Below are 20,055 nucleotides of genomic sequence, written 5' to 3'. Positions count from 1 at the left end.
AGACATACACACAAAGTTAACAATCACTTAATACTTTAAAAAGAACGAGATCTACAGGTAACAATTTGTCAGTGACCCTACCACAGCTCCACTAACTACTTTTCCTTTATAGTGTCTGTAAAAGAGTATGTGTAGGGGCCCATCTTCATTGCAGTCTGGCCACTACATGCAATCCATCAACATAACACATCGTGCTAGAATATTTTAGGCAGATTACTGGAGAATTACGTGTATGGATATCCTCAACTATTAGCACAAAGTAAGTGAAAGAGCATTTTAGTACGTCACCTAAAAAACCTTGAAGCCACTGTGTGGAAATAAGTTTTTAAAAAACAAAACTAACACCTATTGAATTCTTAACTATGAGCTGGATAATCTATTTCTAAAGGGAATCTGGATTTATTCTGTGACAAACAAGTCTTGCATCTTTCCATTCTGTAAGGAATTTCCCACCTCCTTAAGCAGCATTAAAAAAACAAATCAGAAATACAACACAGCAAGAACTAGATGCTGTCAAGGCTGAAAATATAACTTCTGACCTACTTATAGAATTTTTTCTTTATCACCACCGTCCTGATATCACAAACTTATCTGCTCCAAGATAAAGATCAGATGACACTTCAGCAGACAAAATGAATTTTCTCTGCATCCTGGTGCAGCAGTACTACTGCTTTGTTTTACGTTTCAACAATGGCTGAACAACAGATCAGCCCATCTCTTCCAGCTTAGAGGTAACACTGCAGTAGTATAACAATGACATCACGCCTTTCACTATTCAGTGTCATTCAAATTTTTCTCCTGTCCATGAGTGCTCAACAGGTGCATCCTTCTTGTGCAGGCTCCAAGTCTACAGCTGTTTGTCTGCAAGAGGATGAAGCTAAGAGCATCTATCAATAAAATGTCCCACAGAGTTTTCACTGCTGAGCAAATAAATAAAACCCTCGAAAGCTATTAAAGCTAACAGAGGTTCTTTGGTGAATCCATAGCAATATAAAAGAATTCCTGAAGAAACTATTCTGAAGTTAGATTAGTCTGGAAGGACAAAAGAATCTCATTGAGCTTGAGCACGCTCACATCTTTTCCACCTTACACTTTTCTAACCAACACTTCCTTGTCAAAGCCTCATTTATAGTTCTTGAGACTCTTTCTCCGAAAAGATTAAGCATATGTCAGGCTGTCTGTAAATACACTTGGAAGGTTTCCTGGAAGTGGCTAGTCCTTTCTTTGTAAAATGACAGGTCAAAAAAGGTATAAGCTTCAAAAGACCCCCCTAATTAGGATTAAATTGTTTCAAATTAACCAGTCCATGCTTTGTTCAATTAGGTGAGATAAACCTGTTGGAGTACACATTCAACTGACGTCAATAAAGCCTTTTCTGACAACCTGTAGCTAACTTTAGCTTTTGGACCTTAGTAAGTACTTAACTTGTTTCAAACCACTCCTGATTAATTCAAGAGAGCATTAGCAAAATGTGAGCTAACTAATTGACACAGGTGTGATTGGCATCAGACTGTAAGTACGCAACCACTCCAAATCCCTGTCTACATTGATGTTCTCTCTCTAGAAATCGGATTAGATCTGTAATTACTTTGTACCTTCTGCTCTAACACCTGAAAAGAGAACTTAAGGAACTGAACTCATCCTCTGAACATTAAATGACAAAACCCAGCATGGTAACACACAAGAAAACTCATCATTTTCATTCTCAGAACCACATTTTTACCACTCAAGAATGAGTATAAAAATTTCATGAGGCAAGGAAAATCCTCTATTTGGAGGTTTTCTTATGGAAGCTTAACAAAAAAAAAACACATAACCATCCCAATAACCAGATGATTTGTTTTTCTTTCCCTCTGTCACCGATGCTATTCCAGAAATATTTAGTTCTAAACCTCCAGCTCAATTATATCCTTTCTTAACAAAAACTAGTTAGCTCCAGATATAAACAATCAATTAGGAATCAATTCTTTTCAGTCATACGCCAAGTCAGGAGAGTCAGGTTCATCTAGATGCAGCTCCTTCCTCATTGATCCTTCTATCTCTGCTGCCAAAGAATCCTGGTAAAGACAAGTACAAAAGTAGAATAAATATCTTAGCATTAACAGGTTGTCACTGCAGAAAACAATTGGTTAGTTCTGTAAAATAGCTAACAAATAGTGAACTGTTATTCCAGAAAAAAAAAATTAGTTTTAAAAATGAAAATAGACTGGAAAGCTAGAAGACTAATGAATATACTCAAGTAGGTAACAAGTTACAGCTTAGCTTCATACTGCTACAGTGCTCACCATCTGAGGAGACATGATAAAACCTGACAAAAATTCTAAAAAAACAGCACAGGCAACAACAGATTCCATGCCATCCAGCTTTTAAGAATAAATTCCCTTCGCAATGACACCTTCCCTTCATGTAAAATGTTTTGCTTAATTTCTTTTTGTTTAAAACCACCAGAAAATATTCTTTCCTCTTACAGCATTACCCACTGACCCACAAAAAAGAGTTCTTGAAACGAAATATTAATAAATTTCCCCCGTAGGGTTGAAGTTTCTCAGGTTCTCAGTTCTCCACCGCTGGTCAGTATGCATTACTGCCTAAAAGCAGTGAAGTACAGGGTCTAAATGCCAGGTACCCTGAATCAGCATTTGAAAACGTCTTTATACAAAACACACAAATGTATCTGAGCACAAGCATATTTTTCTCAGCTTTCAACTGTATTTGTGCAGACACAACCTACAATATTAAAGGTCTGCACTTTAAATTGGCCTATCTTCTACCTCAGAAGGGACAGTGAAAAAACAAGGCATTTTTCTGCTTGTGAGCATAATCCAACCTATTTGTGCTCTTTCTCAGCAGTTAAGATGAGGCATGGCTAAAAACAAGGAGGACAGACTAGATTCTGTTGTTTAATTACATTAGGGAAACCTCAAAAGAAATTTCACTGGTACCAATGCCTTGAGAAGTAATGAAACCGTTTTAGAGATACATAGGCAAATAAAACCAGGCATTGAACGTTCCTAGATGTTTTTATCCACTCTCTCATTTGGTTAAGGGTACTGCATATTCTCCTCCCTTTAAATGTACAATATGCAATTAATTAAATGATAAAACCAGTGAGATCTCCATAACTGGCACTGTCATAACACACATTAACAACAACTATTCCTTTAATGAATTTTCAGTATCACTAAAACAAGAGTGTCTATGTAGCATATACAATTACTGAAGAGCTAGAGGGTACAGCATAAGTGATGAGAAGGATGCCACATCCACGAGCCATCAGTTACGTTATCAAAAAGCTACATCTCCAAGGATATATAAGAAAACCAGGAAGCTCCTATTGAAAACCAGGCCCCACCATACACAAGATGCATACTGTTAAACAATATATTAATGCTACCCATGACTTATAGCCCAGCCAGCTTAAGGTTTCATATAATACCACAGCAAAAAGCATGCAGAATCAAGCACTCAGGTACCCTGTAACACTGCGTATACATATTTCACCCATGCTCCTGTCTGCATCTCATCCTTGGGGCAGTAATTCAGATGTAAACATTCACATTTGTTTGGCTGTTCTCTGAATTTTTTTTTTCCTTGCATCTGCTTACCATGGGGAAGAGGCCGAGGGAGTGGTACCGACGTGAAACAGCATTTGGCATAGTCTTGTTCCTAAGGTTTTTCAGCTCTTCTTGAGCCTCATGAAGCATTTCCATGCACTCTGCATACTTGTCTTCCAGCTCACGCAACTACAACATAGAGAAAACAGTCTAAGACCTTGTGATCTGCACTATAGTCATGAAAAGACCATAAAATACTGTAACAATAGTAAGAATAATGGTTCAAGGAAGAATATCCCACTATAAAGGAAAATAAGTCCAAAGGGTGAACTTACTATCACTAAAAAACATGAACTACATTGATTAGTAACAGAAAGGGAATATGTAAAGTTTTAGGCTGATGATTAACATGGGAGAAGGAATTTGTGGCTCCAATTCTTATCCTTTCTATCTAGATGAAGTCATTGTCAAAGAGAAGATACGGAACTAAACGTGTGCTTTGCCCAATCATCTGCAGCAGTTCTTATTTGCCTGACTATCATCATGATGACCACAGTGGCAAACAGCTTGAAAAAAGAGCAAGATATTGCACAGTGTCCCAGAAGACCAAATGATTTTTAAACCAAGACTTACATATATATATTTATATAACTTCCAACAGCCTAACACCATGCCTTATGTATAGCTTGACCTTCTCAGAAAACACACCACATGCAATCACTGTGTGCAGTTATACAGTTCACCAGCCACTTCAACAAAGTTGGGCAAAGAGGCAGAAGCCTGAAATAGTGCAGTCCTACAAGTTTCATAAAAATAAGCTACTTCATTCATATGCACATATATATGAAACATTCTGATTCAGCTTACATTAAAACTCCCATGTTAAAGCAAACACCCACTGCCCTGCTACTAAGCTATTTTAATACTGAGCAGTGTACTTGCCTCTGCTGTGAGCTGTCTCTGGGCATCTTTAGCTGCTCCCAAATGCTGAACAAGTTCTTCATTTTCAACTGCACACTAAAATATAGCAAGAAACATTATTGCAGGTCAAAACATCTCAGTAGTTGTAATGTTTACATCACATACTACAAGTAAATGGGAAAACTCTTTTTGTAAGACTCTCTTTGCAACAATATTAGCCCATAATTCTTAGTTAAAAAACATTTACACAACATTACAGAATCACAGAATCACAGAATTGTAGGGGTTGGAAGGGACCTTCAGAGATCATCGAGTCCAACACCCCTGCCAAAGCAGGTTCCCTACACAGGGAACTAACACAAGTGTACCCAGCATAAGCTAATACTCTGCAAAATGAATCCCTCAAGACCTCAGTACTAATGACTACCTGCTCACTGAGACATTTGTACTGATACTCTTGTTTTACTGAAGTTCAGTGCAGAATTTTATTTAACACTGAAAATAAATGTACTTACTGTATTTGGTATTTAACATATGTATTTTTAACATTCACATGCTTTCTAGTCAAGATTGATATATACTAAATATCAAACAATGACATTCAGATAAGGAGGTTCAAAATCCCCTTCAGGCTCCAGCACTTTTAAGTTGCAACTTATCTTCCAGTTAACAATGGTAGCAAATCACAGCATTGATCCAGTAACTGGATTCCTTACAGCTTTTGCCTTTTTCTGCAGATCGACAATCTGGGAGAGCAGATGGGTGATTTCTTCCTGCTGCCGGGCAGCATCTTCAGTTTTCTTTGCTAACTCCTCGGAGATATTGGCAATCTGTATGTTTGCATCCCCTTTAAGATAAGTGATTACAATCACCATTACAACGTGCAAAGGCAGAAAAGTAAGAAGAAAGATGTTCTTTCAGAATGTCACATGATTCGACAGAATCCTTCCCCAGAATACAGTAACACTTTTGGAAAAAATGGTAGGACAGAAAACCAGAAAGACACAAAGTGCTCATGTTGCATAGCAGACTGTCCTTCCTCCAGCACAACAATTTCTATGCAAAACTGTTTTGCACCTGAGAAACATTTTATTTACAGCAGAAAATTCTGGCTGTAATAAGCCAGGTGAAATTTTCTGCCCATAACCATTTATATAATGACAATAAGAGTTGCAGGAATAAATGACTGACTGATCTGATGATGTGGTTGGGTGTTTTTTTTTCCCTTTTTTTTAAAACCAAACAACCTGACATAAGATCTAAAAAAAAAAAAAAGAAAAAGACATACTTAGCTCTTTCACGCAGTCATTGACAAGCTGCTGTTCTTTTTCTTCATAAGTGATTGTTTCAGTCTTCAGTTGACAGGCCTATTCAAGAAATATGCTACATTAGCATGTTTGTTCTCTACCAGCATGCTGTTGCATTTCCATCTGCTTTAGAAAGACAAGCTTTCCTAATCACTCCACCAAGAAGACTGAAAAAAATAACAGCATTTGCCTGCCCTCCTTTATGTTCTGGATAAAGGGGCCAGGTGAACATTCTGCAGAGATGCTACTGCACAAAGTTGCACCAGTATCCCCTCATCTCCACAAGATGTCACCTGTGCACTTCATATTTAAAAAATAAAAAGCCCTAAGAATACAAAAGCCACGTATGCAAAGCTTTTATCTGGTCACCTTAACAAAGGTAGCTTCCTGATGAAATGTACAATTTAAATACTTGAAATTAAAAAGAAAACCATCAGACCATACTTGAAAATTCTTAACACTGTAGTTGTATATTCCACATAAAACCTTAGTGTTGCTTCCTTTCTTGATTTGCCTTTTCCCCTCCAGCCAGCTGGCTCTGTCTGGCACCACCCTGATGAGCCTGTAATGTACATCCAATGCATAGACACACAGAAGGCCCTGCGCAGAGGCTTTGGATCTGGCTGCACACTGCCTCACTGGCACAGACTGCATTTCTCTATAAGAGAAGTTACTCTATAACAGGGCTCTCCTATTACATCCTGAAGCAGTGGTCCTCTCAATCCTCAGCATACCTTTACTGTATCTACATCTACATCTGATGTCTTATCCAAAGGTGTGACAACTACCTATTTCCAATGGGCCCTATATTTGCAGTACAAAACAGGAAAGATACTATGTTTTCACACATTCATTCTTAGCCCAAAAGTATCTCATCTGCTATACTTTGCTACATGTTTGCAAAATGGTAATACGCTCCCAAAGTTTAAGGGTTGTATTAAAAAATTAATATAAAATTCTTGATTAGATATTCAATTAGGGAGTGTTATTTCTGATAAATAGGGATATCAATTCTATCACACTTAAAAGGCAAGAAAGCCACAATATTAAAATATTAACAGCCTGATTTGAAAAACAGTTGAAGAGATTTAATGCAGAAAAAAAATGCATCCAGAGACATTCATTGACACTTGCTAAATGTTTCTGGAGACTGAACAGTGGATGTGAGCACAGTTAGTGGTGCATTTCACCAGTGGGTCACCTCTGCTGGTATTACTGTTACAAGTGCAGCATGCAGGCTCTTGTTCATCACTGGTGAAAATGCATAGCTAACAGTGGTGACTATAGTGCAAAAAGTCTTTTGTAGCCAAGAATTTTCTATCAAATAGTATTACTGCGCTCTTTGTGCTGGTTGTAGTTTCCATGGAAATAGTTTGGAGGCACTACTTTAAGAGCAACTTTCCTAGACAGGGTCCTAGATAATTCCTCTTCACTTATTACAGCCCAGGCATGACAAAAGGTGAGACATCCATGCTGTACACCCTAGCAGTTTCCTTTCCAACAGAGTATGCTAGGTATGTAGCTTCATGGTGCTCCTATGTGTCAGTCTTTCCTTCATTTAGGAAGAATAGAGGACAGTGATTTACTACAGGGAGATCTTTGTCACTCATGGAATTACATACTCTTAGTGAGATGCTTCTAAACCTTTTAATACACACTACTCACTACCTGCATTCCAGCATTTAAATGAACGACTGTATTAAGTGAAACACAAAGTGTGCAGTTTCACCTCAGATCTAAGCACAACATTCTCTTCTTCAAGGTCCTTGAGCTTCTTCTGAAGAGAATCCAAGTGAAAGTAGTTCTGGACAGAGGAGGAAGATTCATTCCTCTTCAGCCTTGATTTAAAAAAAGAAAAAAGAACATCAAGTTTTAACTCATTTTTACCGGCATCATGGCCAACCTCACAAGAAAATAGGCTGAACAGAGGTCTCAAACAGCCACAGCCACATGAAATACACCAAAACTATGAAAAAAAAAAACTTTACCATAGCAATTTAATAGCTCCACAAAGAATTCTGCACATTTCACCAAAATGCAGCAACAACTTTGCAAGCAAGGACAGACAGCCCCTCAAAGCCTGCCATGTTGTTCAGCCAACTAATTGCCTGGAACACGCAGTATAAGCCACGCTCAAATTCTTCCTTCTGCTATTGAAAACAGCATGGCATTTTTCACTGTGGCCTCAGGTTCCTCAAGCACAAAGGTCACAGATGTGGATCTGTTCTAGAACAGCATGCAAAAGGGATGTGGAGCAGCAGAGTACTGTAGGCGGAATGAATCAGTGTTGGCCTCATATCCACAGTGATACAGTTCCTGTGAAAGACACAGTGCTGTCTCAGCAGCCTTCTTATCTACTTTCCCCTCCTAACTTATTTGCACCAGTACAGCAGCAATGCAAATCTTTCCAGCTGGTGCCATGCACTGAGTTCAGAATTCCATTTACAGGTCCAGCCTATACAGGGATCACTGAACTACCATTCAAAGCTATGAAAACTGTCTGAACTACGCCTGCTTAGTACCAGACAAAGGTTTGGTGTTGCAGATTGATAACTCACGGGGTGGAACAGATGGACTCTGGCTCGCTTTCTTCAGCAGCACTGGTATAGAACTGGAGCAGCTCATCTTTCATGGAAAGCTCATGCCGTAACTGAGAAACCTGCACAAAGAAATAGCTTGCAGATCAATACCTTGCTTTTCTAGACACACTGTCAAGTAAACTCACAATCAATTAGTTATTCATCCTCCAAGCACCACCTTCAGACTAAATCAAGTGGCCTAAAATGGAACGTACTGGAAACCACTCCTTTATTTATTGGAAAGAAAGGACATCCTTGGCCTTTTCTTTTTTTTTTTAAATATACAAAAATGCACCTAATAAGAAAGGGAAGATAAGCAATCCTGAATCACTAATGCATTAGTCCAGATCCACATTCAAAGAAATAAATTTACTGAAATGAAACAGCAAGAAATGAATGTGACACAATCAAACCACGCAATGCTACTTTCCACTTTACGTAATGACTGTCACCATCTGGATCAGACATAGACCTTGCAGACTGTGAATAAAACTGTTACAGTGCTTATGCAGCAAGGTTCTTTTGGGACTCAGTTGCCTATTGAGTTGTACAACAACACAAAGTGGCAGGCACCCTTCTGGCTTCCACCCAGTTTCTGGGTGTAGTTTGGGTCGCTGGTGACTCCAAAACATAAGCATAGCAGAACAGCATGAGGCAGTTTCATCCATGAAATTAAAATGAACAAAATTTAATTAAGTGGTTATTATTTTCTGTAATTCCACAAAGTTAACCTCAGTTAATTCATATTTTGATTTGGTTTAAAGGCTCAGTTATACAGGAACACTTTTGCAACTGTAAAGTTGCATTTTAAGACTCTAGTGTTAAGAGCTTCTTTCTTTTTCCCTTGCACAGGTATAAATAACACAAATGATCAGAAAGATGTCTCCTCCCTCTTTCCTTGCAAGATTTGGTCCACAGTTTCCACTCTGCAGTGCACAAACTGCAAAGCACATTTGTTTTCACTGGACTTCTATTTTTGTATCGTAGACAGATTAATACTTCCAGTTATTAGTAGCAAAAAAAAAAAAAAAAAAAAAAAAAAAAGTTTGTCAATAAAATAGATTTATGCTGCATTATTGTCAACAAAAAGCTGAAACAATGTAATAAAGCACTTAAACCATGCAGGAATTTAAGCTAACGTAATCATCTACTTGACAAAGGCTAGTCTGCAGAAATTACACTCCATGAAAGGCATCGAAGTCCTCTTGAGACATGGCTTCTAAAAGGAGCTGCACATTTCTAAAAACACAAAACCACATTTCAGCCATGAAACAAATTCAGCGTATTCATCTGGGGAGATTCATTTTCCTCCATTTCAGGGACAGTTAAAAGGCATTTTAAAGTAACAAATCTCCCTCCTTCCAGCTCAGCCTCTTCAAGTAGCAAGGAATTCGATATTTTCAGTGGGTGGGCACTAGTTCATCTCTAGCTTTTTCTATACTCTTCCTGTATGAATCAAATCAACTGAGCCCACTAATTTTGCTGCTATTTTCAAGCATTCCAGTTCTTCAAAAGAAGGCTAACAGCCAGAGAAAGTAACCTGTTAAAGGAGCAGGAGAAGAAGCAATGGGCACAGGCTGAATGACGCACAAGAAGTTCTCTCTGAACATCAGAAGCATTTCTTTACACTGTGGGTGGCAGAGCACTAGCACAGGCTGCCCACTTTGCTGCTGGAGCCTCCCTCCTGGGCACCCTGGTTACTGGTGCCATGACATAACACCAATAAAACCTAACTTCACACATCACTGTCTCTGTCTTACGAATACATACCTCTCAAACAAATCATTTTAAGTAGTTTCCATGGAATTTTAAAAGCTCCTATTCAATTCTCTTTTCCCTTGTTTGTAGAGACAGTTGTCTTAGTTACTGTTTTGTTCATATATTCAAAATTCAGCATTAATAGGAGATGTGGAATTACTAAAGGAAGATTTTTAACAAACAAATGCCATCAGTTTAAAGCATGAGCTCTCCCTCAAAAGCATCAATTTCTGAAGGAGTCGAAATGACAGTGTGAAAGATGGATGCTGATAAAACATATGGCCAAATATATCAAGCAAGCTGGTAAGAAGAACCTTATTTTTGGTTCTCCTTTTCCTAATGCTGCTCCTGAGTCCCTCTAAATAAAGTTAGTCCTGTCAGAGGAAGCCATTCCCTGATCCCACCTTCTTCAATCAAATCCTCCATTCTGGATGCATGGGGTATGAATGCCCTTCCCTACCTCGCCCAGTAAAAGCCTATCAACCAACACACAAATAAATGTCTGCCATATTACAGGACTTGGACAAAATGTGACGACAGTGTGGGACAGAAGAGAATTCATTTTCCTCACCATAAAGCATGGGCCACACTCAAAGATTCTAATTCCCTGTGGCACACTCCACCACCATCATACATCCAGAATTTCTCCTTCCACACTTCATTCATCAGCATATTTTGGATATAATTCAACACCATATTTTCCTAACATTTTATTAACAGACACTTTAAAAACTTTTAATCCACTCTGTTTCGCTGTTCTACTGCTTGTCCTACAACTGTGGAATTTTGCTCCCTGTTGCTCATGGCTACACACGAACAAGATTCACAAACCAAGATCACTGTTCCTGGACACAAGAAACATTTGCCTCTAGCACACAGTCAGTAAGACAGCAGAATTTAAACAGTGACAATGAGTTATAGAGAAAACATTTTTAAAGCATCCTGTATGGTTCCAATAAAGATTCATCCACTACCTGCCAGTACATAGAACATTCAACTCCTATGGTAAGAAATATCAACTGCATAAACATTTCCTTAGAAATACAACAATATGTGCAAGAGCTAAGTCATTACTTCAAACAACCAAAGTTTTCAGTTATGTTTCTATAGATCAGACTAATTCAGAAGTGCATGCACTCTGACATTAAATTTTAAACACATTCAAAAATCTAAGGCAAGTGCAGTCAAAAATTCAAAGTTATGTACTGCAGCAGGCCAACAATACATGCTTCAACAGATTCTACCATAATTCCTGAAAAGAGAAACAGCAAAATGATACGAAGCTGTAAGATCTTCCCCATCTAGACAAGGTAGCAAGTTCCACCCTTTGCTTCCCAAAAAACCCAACACTTATAAACACTGGTAAGTTCATATAGAGTGCACTGAATATAATGACCAATCACTGAAATACAACCTGACCTATTTATCTCCAAACTGGCCCAGTTTGAAGCTTGGAAAATGCAGAATGCACATCATTTCAGTGAATGTGCACTGCTGAAATCTCCACAAATAAAAAGACCAGTCATACTCTATTTGAGAAGGGAAGCACTGGCAGAACTCAAACGCTGTGGCCTTAATGTCAAAATTCAGTATAAATGGAAAATTGTTCATCAAAAAGGAATTAAACGTTCACTGGAGAGGAAAACAGAGGACAGAGAAAGATTCAGGAGTGACACAAGTAAAAGAGCGAGCTGCACACAAAGGAAATGAGATTAGTGAGGGGAATTATATACAAGGCATAGAGGAGAACAAGGACAAAATCAATAGGAGAAAACAGTGGATAAAGTGACTCAAAACCAAAAGAGCAGATGAATTTAAAAGAAAATAAAATATGTGGCAAAGTAAGTTTCAGAGTCCTGGGTGCTTTCTTCCCTCAGCCATCTGATTTGACCCAGTGGGTCAAGTATTTTTTTGGTCTAAAAGTGTACTTGCTATAAAAATGGCTGACTGAACTGCTATAATACAGATTGACCAGCTACAGATAGGATGCATGGGAAAATTAAGTAGGGACAAGGGAAAGAATAAAAAAAAATATCTTCCCATCACTGCAGACACATCAGTCAGATAAAAAGAAAAAACATACCTCCTCCCTTATGTGTTCTACTTGCTCCTCAAGGAACTCATTTCTTTCTGTCAGTGATTTGTTCTTCTTTAAAAGTGACTGGCCAATCCGAGCAGCTAATTCTAAGTCCCGTTCTTTCTGTGAAGCATTAGGAAAAGAAAGCAAATATATTTTTGTTTTTATTCTCTGAAGGAACAGAACGAAGTAAAGAGCCTTTTTCACTTCTGTAAAGTTGTTTTTGTTTGTTTTTTTTTGCTAACTTTCTTTTTCTATTACAGAACACCAACATTATTCAGAAAAGACTGACACATACAGTATTGAACCATACACTGAAAGCACAGCCTTGAGGTCTAATGTCAGGCAATGCAAGTTAAACCAGATTTGGTTTTCTACTATGGCTCTGAGAGACTGCTGACAGAAACATTCCACCACCTTGTCCCACATTTGCCCAAAATGGTTACTCTCATTCCATGTTTGCCCACTCATTACACATCTCTACAAGGGAACTGGAAATAACCCACCTGGACTCTACCAATACAAACACCATACAAACGTAGCAATACAAATTAGAGACCTATCGTGTTGATGACATGTACCTATACACTGGATTGTAATCTGCCTAGGACAAGATGATAAATAACAGAAACCTGCATAGAAATGTTCATTGAGCATTTTCACTGATGATTTTCTTCTTCAATTACTATAACTCTAAAGTAGCAGGAAAATAGAATACTGGCCAACTCACCACTTACCTTTATTTCAACACTGTTTGAGGAACAGCTTTTTCCATTTCAGATATCTACTGAAAATACTACCTGAGGCTTAATTATTTCATCTGACAGGTATTCAGATTACATGACTAAAACCCACCCTGTGACATACATTCATGACAAAATCTACAAAACCTAAAGCTGCTGTTGATGAGGACAGCTGACATGATGTAAATGAATTTGAATGAAGAGGCTTTCATAGCACGAAAAAGGGAGTTTCATAATAATAGAAAAGATGGGTTATTGATCACTGCTGTATCAACAAAGAGCATTTTTCAAATGATTTTCGAAGGTCAGACTTCTATGTGCATTAAATTCACTGGTATTATCTAGTCTTAACAGATATCCAGATAGACCTGGTGTCACTCCCTCTTTGCTCACTTTCAAGGGCAACAGACACAGGTTTTCAGAATGCCTACATGCCCATGTTGTTTTGATATCTTTTCTTTCCTGCCTGTCCCTCACTAAAATGCTGCACCTCCCACCCTGCCAACTTCATGATAAATTCTTTTGAAGCTAGTCAATAAGAACAGGAAGACAGGGGAAGCTCTGGGGCTTGGTTTTCTCTTGTTTATGTCATGGCAGCAGAAGGAGTTAAACCTTAACTTCTGCCAACAAGTGCAGTCTCTTCTGATGATGATGACCATTTACAGAATAGGAAAAAGAGCTGCAAGTGTATACATCTGCCTAGAAAAGTGGTTAAAAAAGAAACAATCATCAACTAACACAAAAATCTCACTGAAAATACTTTCTTTTAATTTAAGGTTCAACTGTTGCATGTTCCTTCATATTCCGTTTGCTAATATCCAGACAGAAAAGTAAATCAAATGCTTCATAACGTTGGCTCAGCAAGTTCCCATGAGTGCCCTAGCACTGTTCCCATGAGTGTAACTTCTAGATCTATAGACTGTGTGGACTCCGGGGAGGAAACAATTTGGCAAAGGGCCACATCACTGCTGGAAGAAGCCATGCAAACAAATGCAAGTAAATCCAAGGCAAACAAGAAGAAAGGAGCACGATGCAGAAAGGTTACAGACTGTTAACAGACTGTTAACTTCTGTTACTTCTACTAACAGAAGTTACTAGAATATTCCTGAACAAGGATTTTCAGAAAAATATCTGTTTTAACTGAAATTGTACTGAGATCAGAGTTATGAAACGCAGGTGGGAAATGGGAGCATTCCTGTGCCTGTCCCTTTGCAGAACTGGAAGAACACACCACAAACAGACCCCATTTTTGACACGGCAATTGCAATAAGTAAGCAAATTATGCCCAGACATATTTCAACAATTCCAACCATTCTCATCTAAATAAATCTCCCTAAATGTTATTTGGAAAGTTATCATTCAAGTTTACTACAGAAAAACATGTAATTCCAGTCAAACAATTTATCATGGTACTCTTGAACATAAGCATCCCTGTGGCTCAACAACTTCTTTTTGCCATTCTCTGAGTACCAAGGATTACAGTCAGGACGACATATATAGAAGTGGTAGAACACCAAAACCAAACATAAAGCTACAAAGAAAAGATTTTGAGATGAATGGAGCATTACAAATTAAAAAAAAAAAAAAGATTGTCTGTGCATTCCTCTGGAAAGACACTATGTGAGATAATAATTATGAATACAGTTGTAATTGTGAATTTATTTTTGTAATAATAATCCACCAATACCAATAGTACTGGCTTTACTTGTACTCCTCTCATTCATTTGAGCAAATATTTGGCCAAGAATAAGATAAATGGTCTAATTTGAAAAATAAGCACAAGTAATGAATCCCATATGACTGATGTAAACAAATGGCCCTTACTTAAAAAGATTATTTACCTTACCCATTAGGAAGCAATGAGATGAGGTTTACATACTCTCAGGGCACTTATTCCACCCTGTCTGAAATACATCTACCAGCAGTCACTATTAGTACCATATAATTTCTGTACTATTTTCTCATACTGTGTATAGGTCTTCAATGAGATACAGTACTTGCCTCTTCAAGCAGACGTGTAACAGCATCTATGTCATTGTATGTCTTAGTCATCTGGCCCACTCTTTCAGCACATAAAACTGTAAGAAAATAAGGTAAAATGTTAACAATATTGGCAACACGACTTGGAGAAAAATACATCCTTTAAAGAATATGCATTTACATAAGTTTAAAGCTGAAAACTACTTATTTCATCTTTCAGGTTAGTGTATCAAAACATAAAAAAATACAATATCAAAGTTCCAAGTTAAACTGAGAACACTGGTGTTTCTCTTTTGTGATGGGAATCTGTTTTTTTGGTGGCAGAGTAAGTCACTAAAATGTTAAGATTTTCTTCTCCAAAAAGGAATGCCTCAAATTTTTGGGGAAAAATAACAAAAAACCAACAAATCAAGGAAGAAGTGAATACATGTTCTTAGACACAAGAATAGGACTCTGTCGTGTCAGCTAGTCACTGCATTGTATGCAGTAGAATTGTTCCATGAATAAGCAACTCCAATAACTTTAATAACATTGTTCACCATAAATACAACATCAATTAAATTGAAAAGATCTAAGCAGTATGGTATGAGACAGCAAAGCCATCACAAAATGCATGCAAAATAATAGCCCATTTTTATAACACTTGGACTACAACACCACGGCCACAGTAAAAATGTCTACTAAAACTGGGTGTTGGTGATCAAATGCGAAGGTGGAACTGGGAGCTTTGTTAGTTTGAAGGATGTATGTCAAAGTAAGTAATTGTTTAGGAACCTGCACAAAATTATACAGAGATCTGCAAGTTTTCTAAAAAATTCATAAATAACCCCAAGAATCAATAGCCCTTCCTGCTCCATTCTTACACATATATATTTTTTTTGTTTTCAGCTGCTCAAACCTTGTACTTCTGAAAAAAACCCAAACCAGATTGTTTATTAAAGTTGAGCTGATTGTATTGACTATTGGCTAGCAGACTGCTGTAATGCCAATTGTTCTTCAGGGGATTTACCCTTGGCAATGTCAGTTAAAGCTCAGCCTGATAGACTGGCTAATGCCACTTCAGCATGCATCAAGGGGGGTTGGGAGAAACAAAAACAAGGCCTAATAAGATTAAAAAATGAAGTGCATTGGGTACAGCAATAAGGACATAATGTTGCCCAATTACAAGTATATAGGATACCTGCACATAAATATGCAGTCCATCAGCACTAAGGCACATCAATAATATATAACTATAGCAGTACTTTGATATCTGTTGAAATGTTTTGTTTTGTTTTTCCATATTAAACATTAGAATAATGATTGAGCTAGAGCAAGAATCACATTTATTTTGTTTATTTTCCTGTTTCTCAAGCTCTGATTTTGAGGAACAAATCCTGAAAACATTTCAGTGATGTGAGTACATCAGTGCCAGTGAATTCCAGAAAACATCATTCGAGTATACGCAAAAAATAACTGCTTTTATCCAAATAACTATGCCTGAAAGTGGAAAGGGGATGAAGGTCCACTTCAAAGTAGTAACTTGACCAAAATTACACAGCAATATAAAGAATCACCATAGTATTGTACGATAACAGGGCATCTGTAAGCTAAAAGCTCTACGATCTGCTTCTGACTAAACAGGATTGCCACAGGAAAATAACCTGTAGTATCTTGAGGAGAACATCAACTGTATTAACCAAAGGAGGTAAGAAGTTTCCCATAGAAACTACTTAAGAAAACAGAGGGGCTTACAAAAGATAATTCACAATAAAACGTCACTTTTGTGGTGATGCAAATTAATAGACAAGTTCAAAGGTCGTGCAATAACACCTATCAGAAGCCTTGACATCAAGGGTTTGTTTTCCAAAACAACGGCACAGTAAGTAGTTCCCTTGGTTACCGCATTCCCTTACTGCCATAAAATTACATTTGAGATATAAATACTGACAGTCACCACCAATTGTGACCATGCCAACTCCACACCGTTCTATTTCAGGTGTACATGTACCCTAGCTGATAGAAGCACGGTGCTCCCACAGACAGAATAAGGTCACTTGGGCAGCGAAAGAGAAATCAAGGTTGGTACCATGCAGTTCACATAGCTATTCCTTCTGATTTTACCACTTAATCTTTATCTGACTGCCTTGATAACCTGCTGCTATTAAACAGCCATTTCAGTACATGGAACACTAGAATGAGTTGCACACAGATACAAACTTTTATGTTTCAAGGGAAAGGCGACCTTGCCAACAAGCAGATATAAGATAAAAGTTAATTTTCTTTCCAGTTTCTGCTGACAAACCAGAGAAACTGTCACAACAGACGTATTACTGGTAGAGCAGTAGCAATCTGGTCACCAGCAGTTGTGTTTCAGAGCTAACACTGACCTTCTGTTTGTCACAGTTAACACAGAGGTTTCACAAGCTACTCTGACGATGTGAAACGGTTTCAAAGCCAAAATGATACATTATTCATCCTTCTCAGTATCCAAGTGGAAACAAACTTCAAAAGATAGAATACAATAAAACCCTCTGTCAGTTGCATCCTACAGTCACACAAGGTGCAACCCAGCAGAAACAGCACAGACTGACACTAAGGGAGAGGAAAGCATTGCTTTTGGAGAGAGGGCAAGCTTAAAAACAGGTATAGTTCTCCCCCCCTCTGAAACACAGGCAGCAGGGGAAGAAAAGGTAGAAAGAACAGAGAGAAAGCAATTCAGCAGCAGCATTTGAAAAATTCAGAACTGTTTCAGTATGCAGTCAAGCTTTCCAAGTTAACATTAGGTCAACTGCTAGAGCAGTGATTTTGATTTCCTTAGTAGTCAAAAAAATCTACCAAGTGAAAAAGATGCATTATTTTGAGCTCTGATGAGTGAAAAACAGAGGAAAAAAACACCCTAGGCTTCTAGCCTGCTTTGCTTTCTGATAAATATGAGAGCCTCATAACACAACTGTAGATAAAACAAGAGCATATGAAGGACAGTGCTCTGTAATGCAAAACCAGCAGTGCCAATTCACTGACCTCTTTTTGCTCATTTGCAACCTAGTATTATTTTTGCCTGAGGACGATTAGGACTGTAGTATCTAAATGCATGCATGCATACATCCAAGTCCAATGTACTTTCCACCTCACTGTTTATGGAGAAAGCCATTAGGCAATAAAGACAGAACACTAAAATAAAAAAATAATAATAATCCTTAGAAAGTAGAGCATAGAATTTCACAAGCATTCATTTTTCTTGAGCTTTGAAATTACTGTCACAGATAGAAAACAAAACAAAGAACAAAGAATGCTTCTATCGTTATTTTCAAGACTGCATTAAATGCACAAAACAAACAGATCTGGTAGCAGAGCTATGGTTGTTTTTTTGGGGGGGTTTTTTTGGAGTTTTTTTTTTAAAGTCAAGCACATAAATGGACCGATCAAGATTTTCCTCTGACCTACAGTACCTAGCACCATCTTCATTCTCTCTTAAGGCTTGTAGATGAACAGTTATCCACACTGTGATGCTTCTCAATTGGATTACGATTGAGAAGATTTACTTTGCATTTGTTTCTCATCACTCATTTAATGCAGCATCTGACTAGAAGCATCCTTTGGGCTCTGAGTTCTGCACTGCCTAAAGCACCAACCAAGCGGAAGGTGCCCAAAAAGAAAGTACATGCCTGCCCGGACTGCGCCCTGAAAGCCACAGAGCCATGCATCACGCTGATTAAAAGAAAAGTCTGTTTCCAGGAGCAGGAAAGAGGCAAGGAGTGGAAGGGGAGCAACAGCATTACTATTGGGAACTGCTGCACTGAGCTACCTTCTCCAAACAGGGGGTGCAGGTGGAAAAACAACACCAGAGCTAGCAGTCATAGGTGACATCAGCCCCGGCTGTACCAGCTGACCAGAACCAGCACTTCCTCCCTGTGACACATCCCACCCTAATCCTTGTGTTGAAGAACTAAGAGAGCAACCAAGGCTGAAGAGGGAAGCTCAGCTCTCATTGCTCCTCTTCCTAGTCGCTTCTCATCACTGTCAACAGAAGGCAGATAAGATGATAAAGTTCCACTTTTAGGGAAGGTAATACTGACCTGTATAGTAACACAGTCTGGCAGATATTCTGTGTGAGGAGTCTGTGGCAGGCTCAGACTCCTCAGCTCACACTGGTTTAGTTTTTGCATTCTGTGCATAAAGGAATTACCCAAACTCACAGTTACAGTCCCAGAGCCACTAGTTGTTACTCTCTGGCACAAGCTAGAAAGGTTCTCCCCTGCTAAAGAGAAGTTTCTAGCAGCCCTGGCTAAATCAAAGCAAAGGCTTCTGGCCACTGAGGTCTGGTACATCCCAGATGGGCCTCGGGGAACATACACCTGAGCAGCTTAACATCTTAAGAGACTTTTGTCACAGGAGCTTGGAAAACGTGCTTGCCAGGACCCCTAATTGACACGCAGCACGCTGCAGGCCTGTGGCCATGCCCTTCCTCTCCTGAGGCAGGAGCGCGGCCTTCTGCAGGTGCACTCAGGGCAGATGGGAGGTCACTGTGCAGCCCAGGTAGACAGCCGCTGCCCCACAGCTCACAGTCACGCTGTGGGCAAGGAGTTTGAAGGGACGCTGTTGTGAACAATACAGGCTCGTTCAGCAACTACACAACAACGTGACAAACAACACCATCAGTAGGCAACACCAACAGATTTCCACCCCCAACAAGAATATCATATAGGTGTTCCATCTATTAATACACATTTCAAGTGTGGTACCTTGGCAAGTACAGCCACAAAGCAAAACTAAGGAAATTGCCCCAATGTTTGGGCCCCATGACTTACTGTAACCTTAATGCCTATCATTTACTGATAGAATCCATCACAGCTCTTCTGTGAACTTCTATTTTTTCCCCCTAATAGGATTTTTCATCTACTATTCATTGAATTATCCTGACATTCTCCTTCATTCACTTCTTGTCAAGAAATATCTGGACTACAGCCATTACAACTAGTAAATGAGAAAATGTGCATAGGGCTTAAACCAGAATCTGGATTCGAAACCTTTTCAAAATCTTAAAACAAAGTCACAAGGTTGTATTAAAAGCCATGTATTGTCAGCTGCTAGTAGTTAAAGATTCAGACCCTTTTATGAGCTCAATTCTAGTGAACATCTTTGTAAGAAAATGCA

General features: G+C 38.5%; 1 protein-coding gene across 9 annotated transcripts in view; it reads right to left on the bottom strand.

Annotated features, from left to right (window-relative positions):
- TRAK1 (trafficking kinesin protein 1) overlaps positions 1-20,055 on the bottom strand; it is a 124,616-nt gene that overhangs the window by 21,104 nt on the left and 83,457 nt on the right. For all 9 annotated transcript variants that reach the window (XM_052694288.1, XM_052694282.1, XM_052694283.1 and 6 more), the window contains 9 exons: positions 14,937-15,017; positions 12,203-12,315; positions 8,341-8,441; positions 7,512-7,620; positions 5,764-5,842; positions 5,192-5,322; positions 4,497-4,571; positions 3,606-3,743; positions 1,981-2,057 (listed from right to left, as the gene is read on the bottom strand). In XM_052694288.1, the coding sequence (XP_052550248.1) occupies positions 1,981-2,057; positions 3,606-3,743; positions 4,497-4,571; positions 5,192-5,322; positions 5,764-5,842; positions 7,512-7,620; positions 8,341-8,441; positions 12,203-12,315; positions 14,937-14,991 (878 nt within the window). In that variant the 5' untranslated portion in view covers positions 14,992-15,017. The remainder of the gene's footprint in view (positions 1-1,980; positions 2,058-3,605; positions 3,744-4,496; positions 4,572-5,191; positions 5,323-5,763; positions 5,843-7,511; positions 7,621-8,340; positions 8,442-12,202; positions 12,316-14,936; positions 15,018-20,055) is intronic.

The sequence above is a fragment of the Tympanuchus pallidicinctus genome, unplaced genomic scaffold (assembly GCF_026119805.1).
Source record: "Tympanuchus pallidicinctus isolate F22 unplaced genomic scaffold, pur_lepc_1.0 scaffold3, whole genome shotgun sequence".
NCBI lineage: Eukaryota > Metazoa > Chordata > Aves > Galliformes > Phasianidae > Tympanuchus > Tympanuchus pallidicinctus.
The sequence above is the reverse complement of the archived record's forward strand: the minus strand, read 5'-3'. Positions and strand labels throughout refer to the sequence as shown.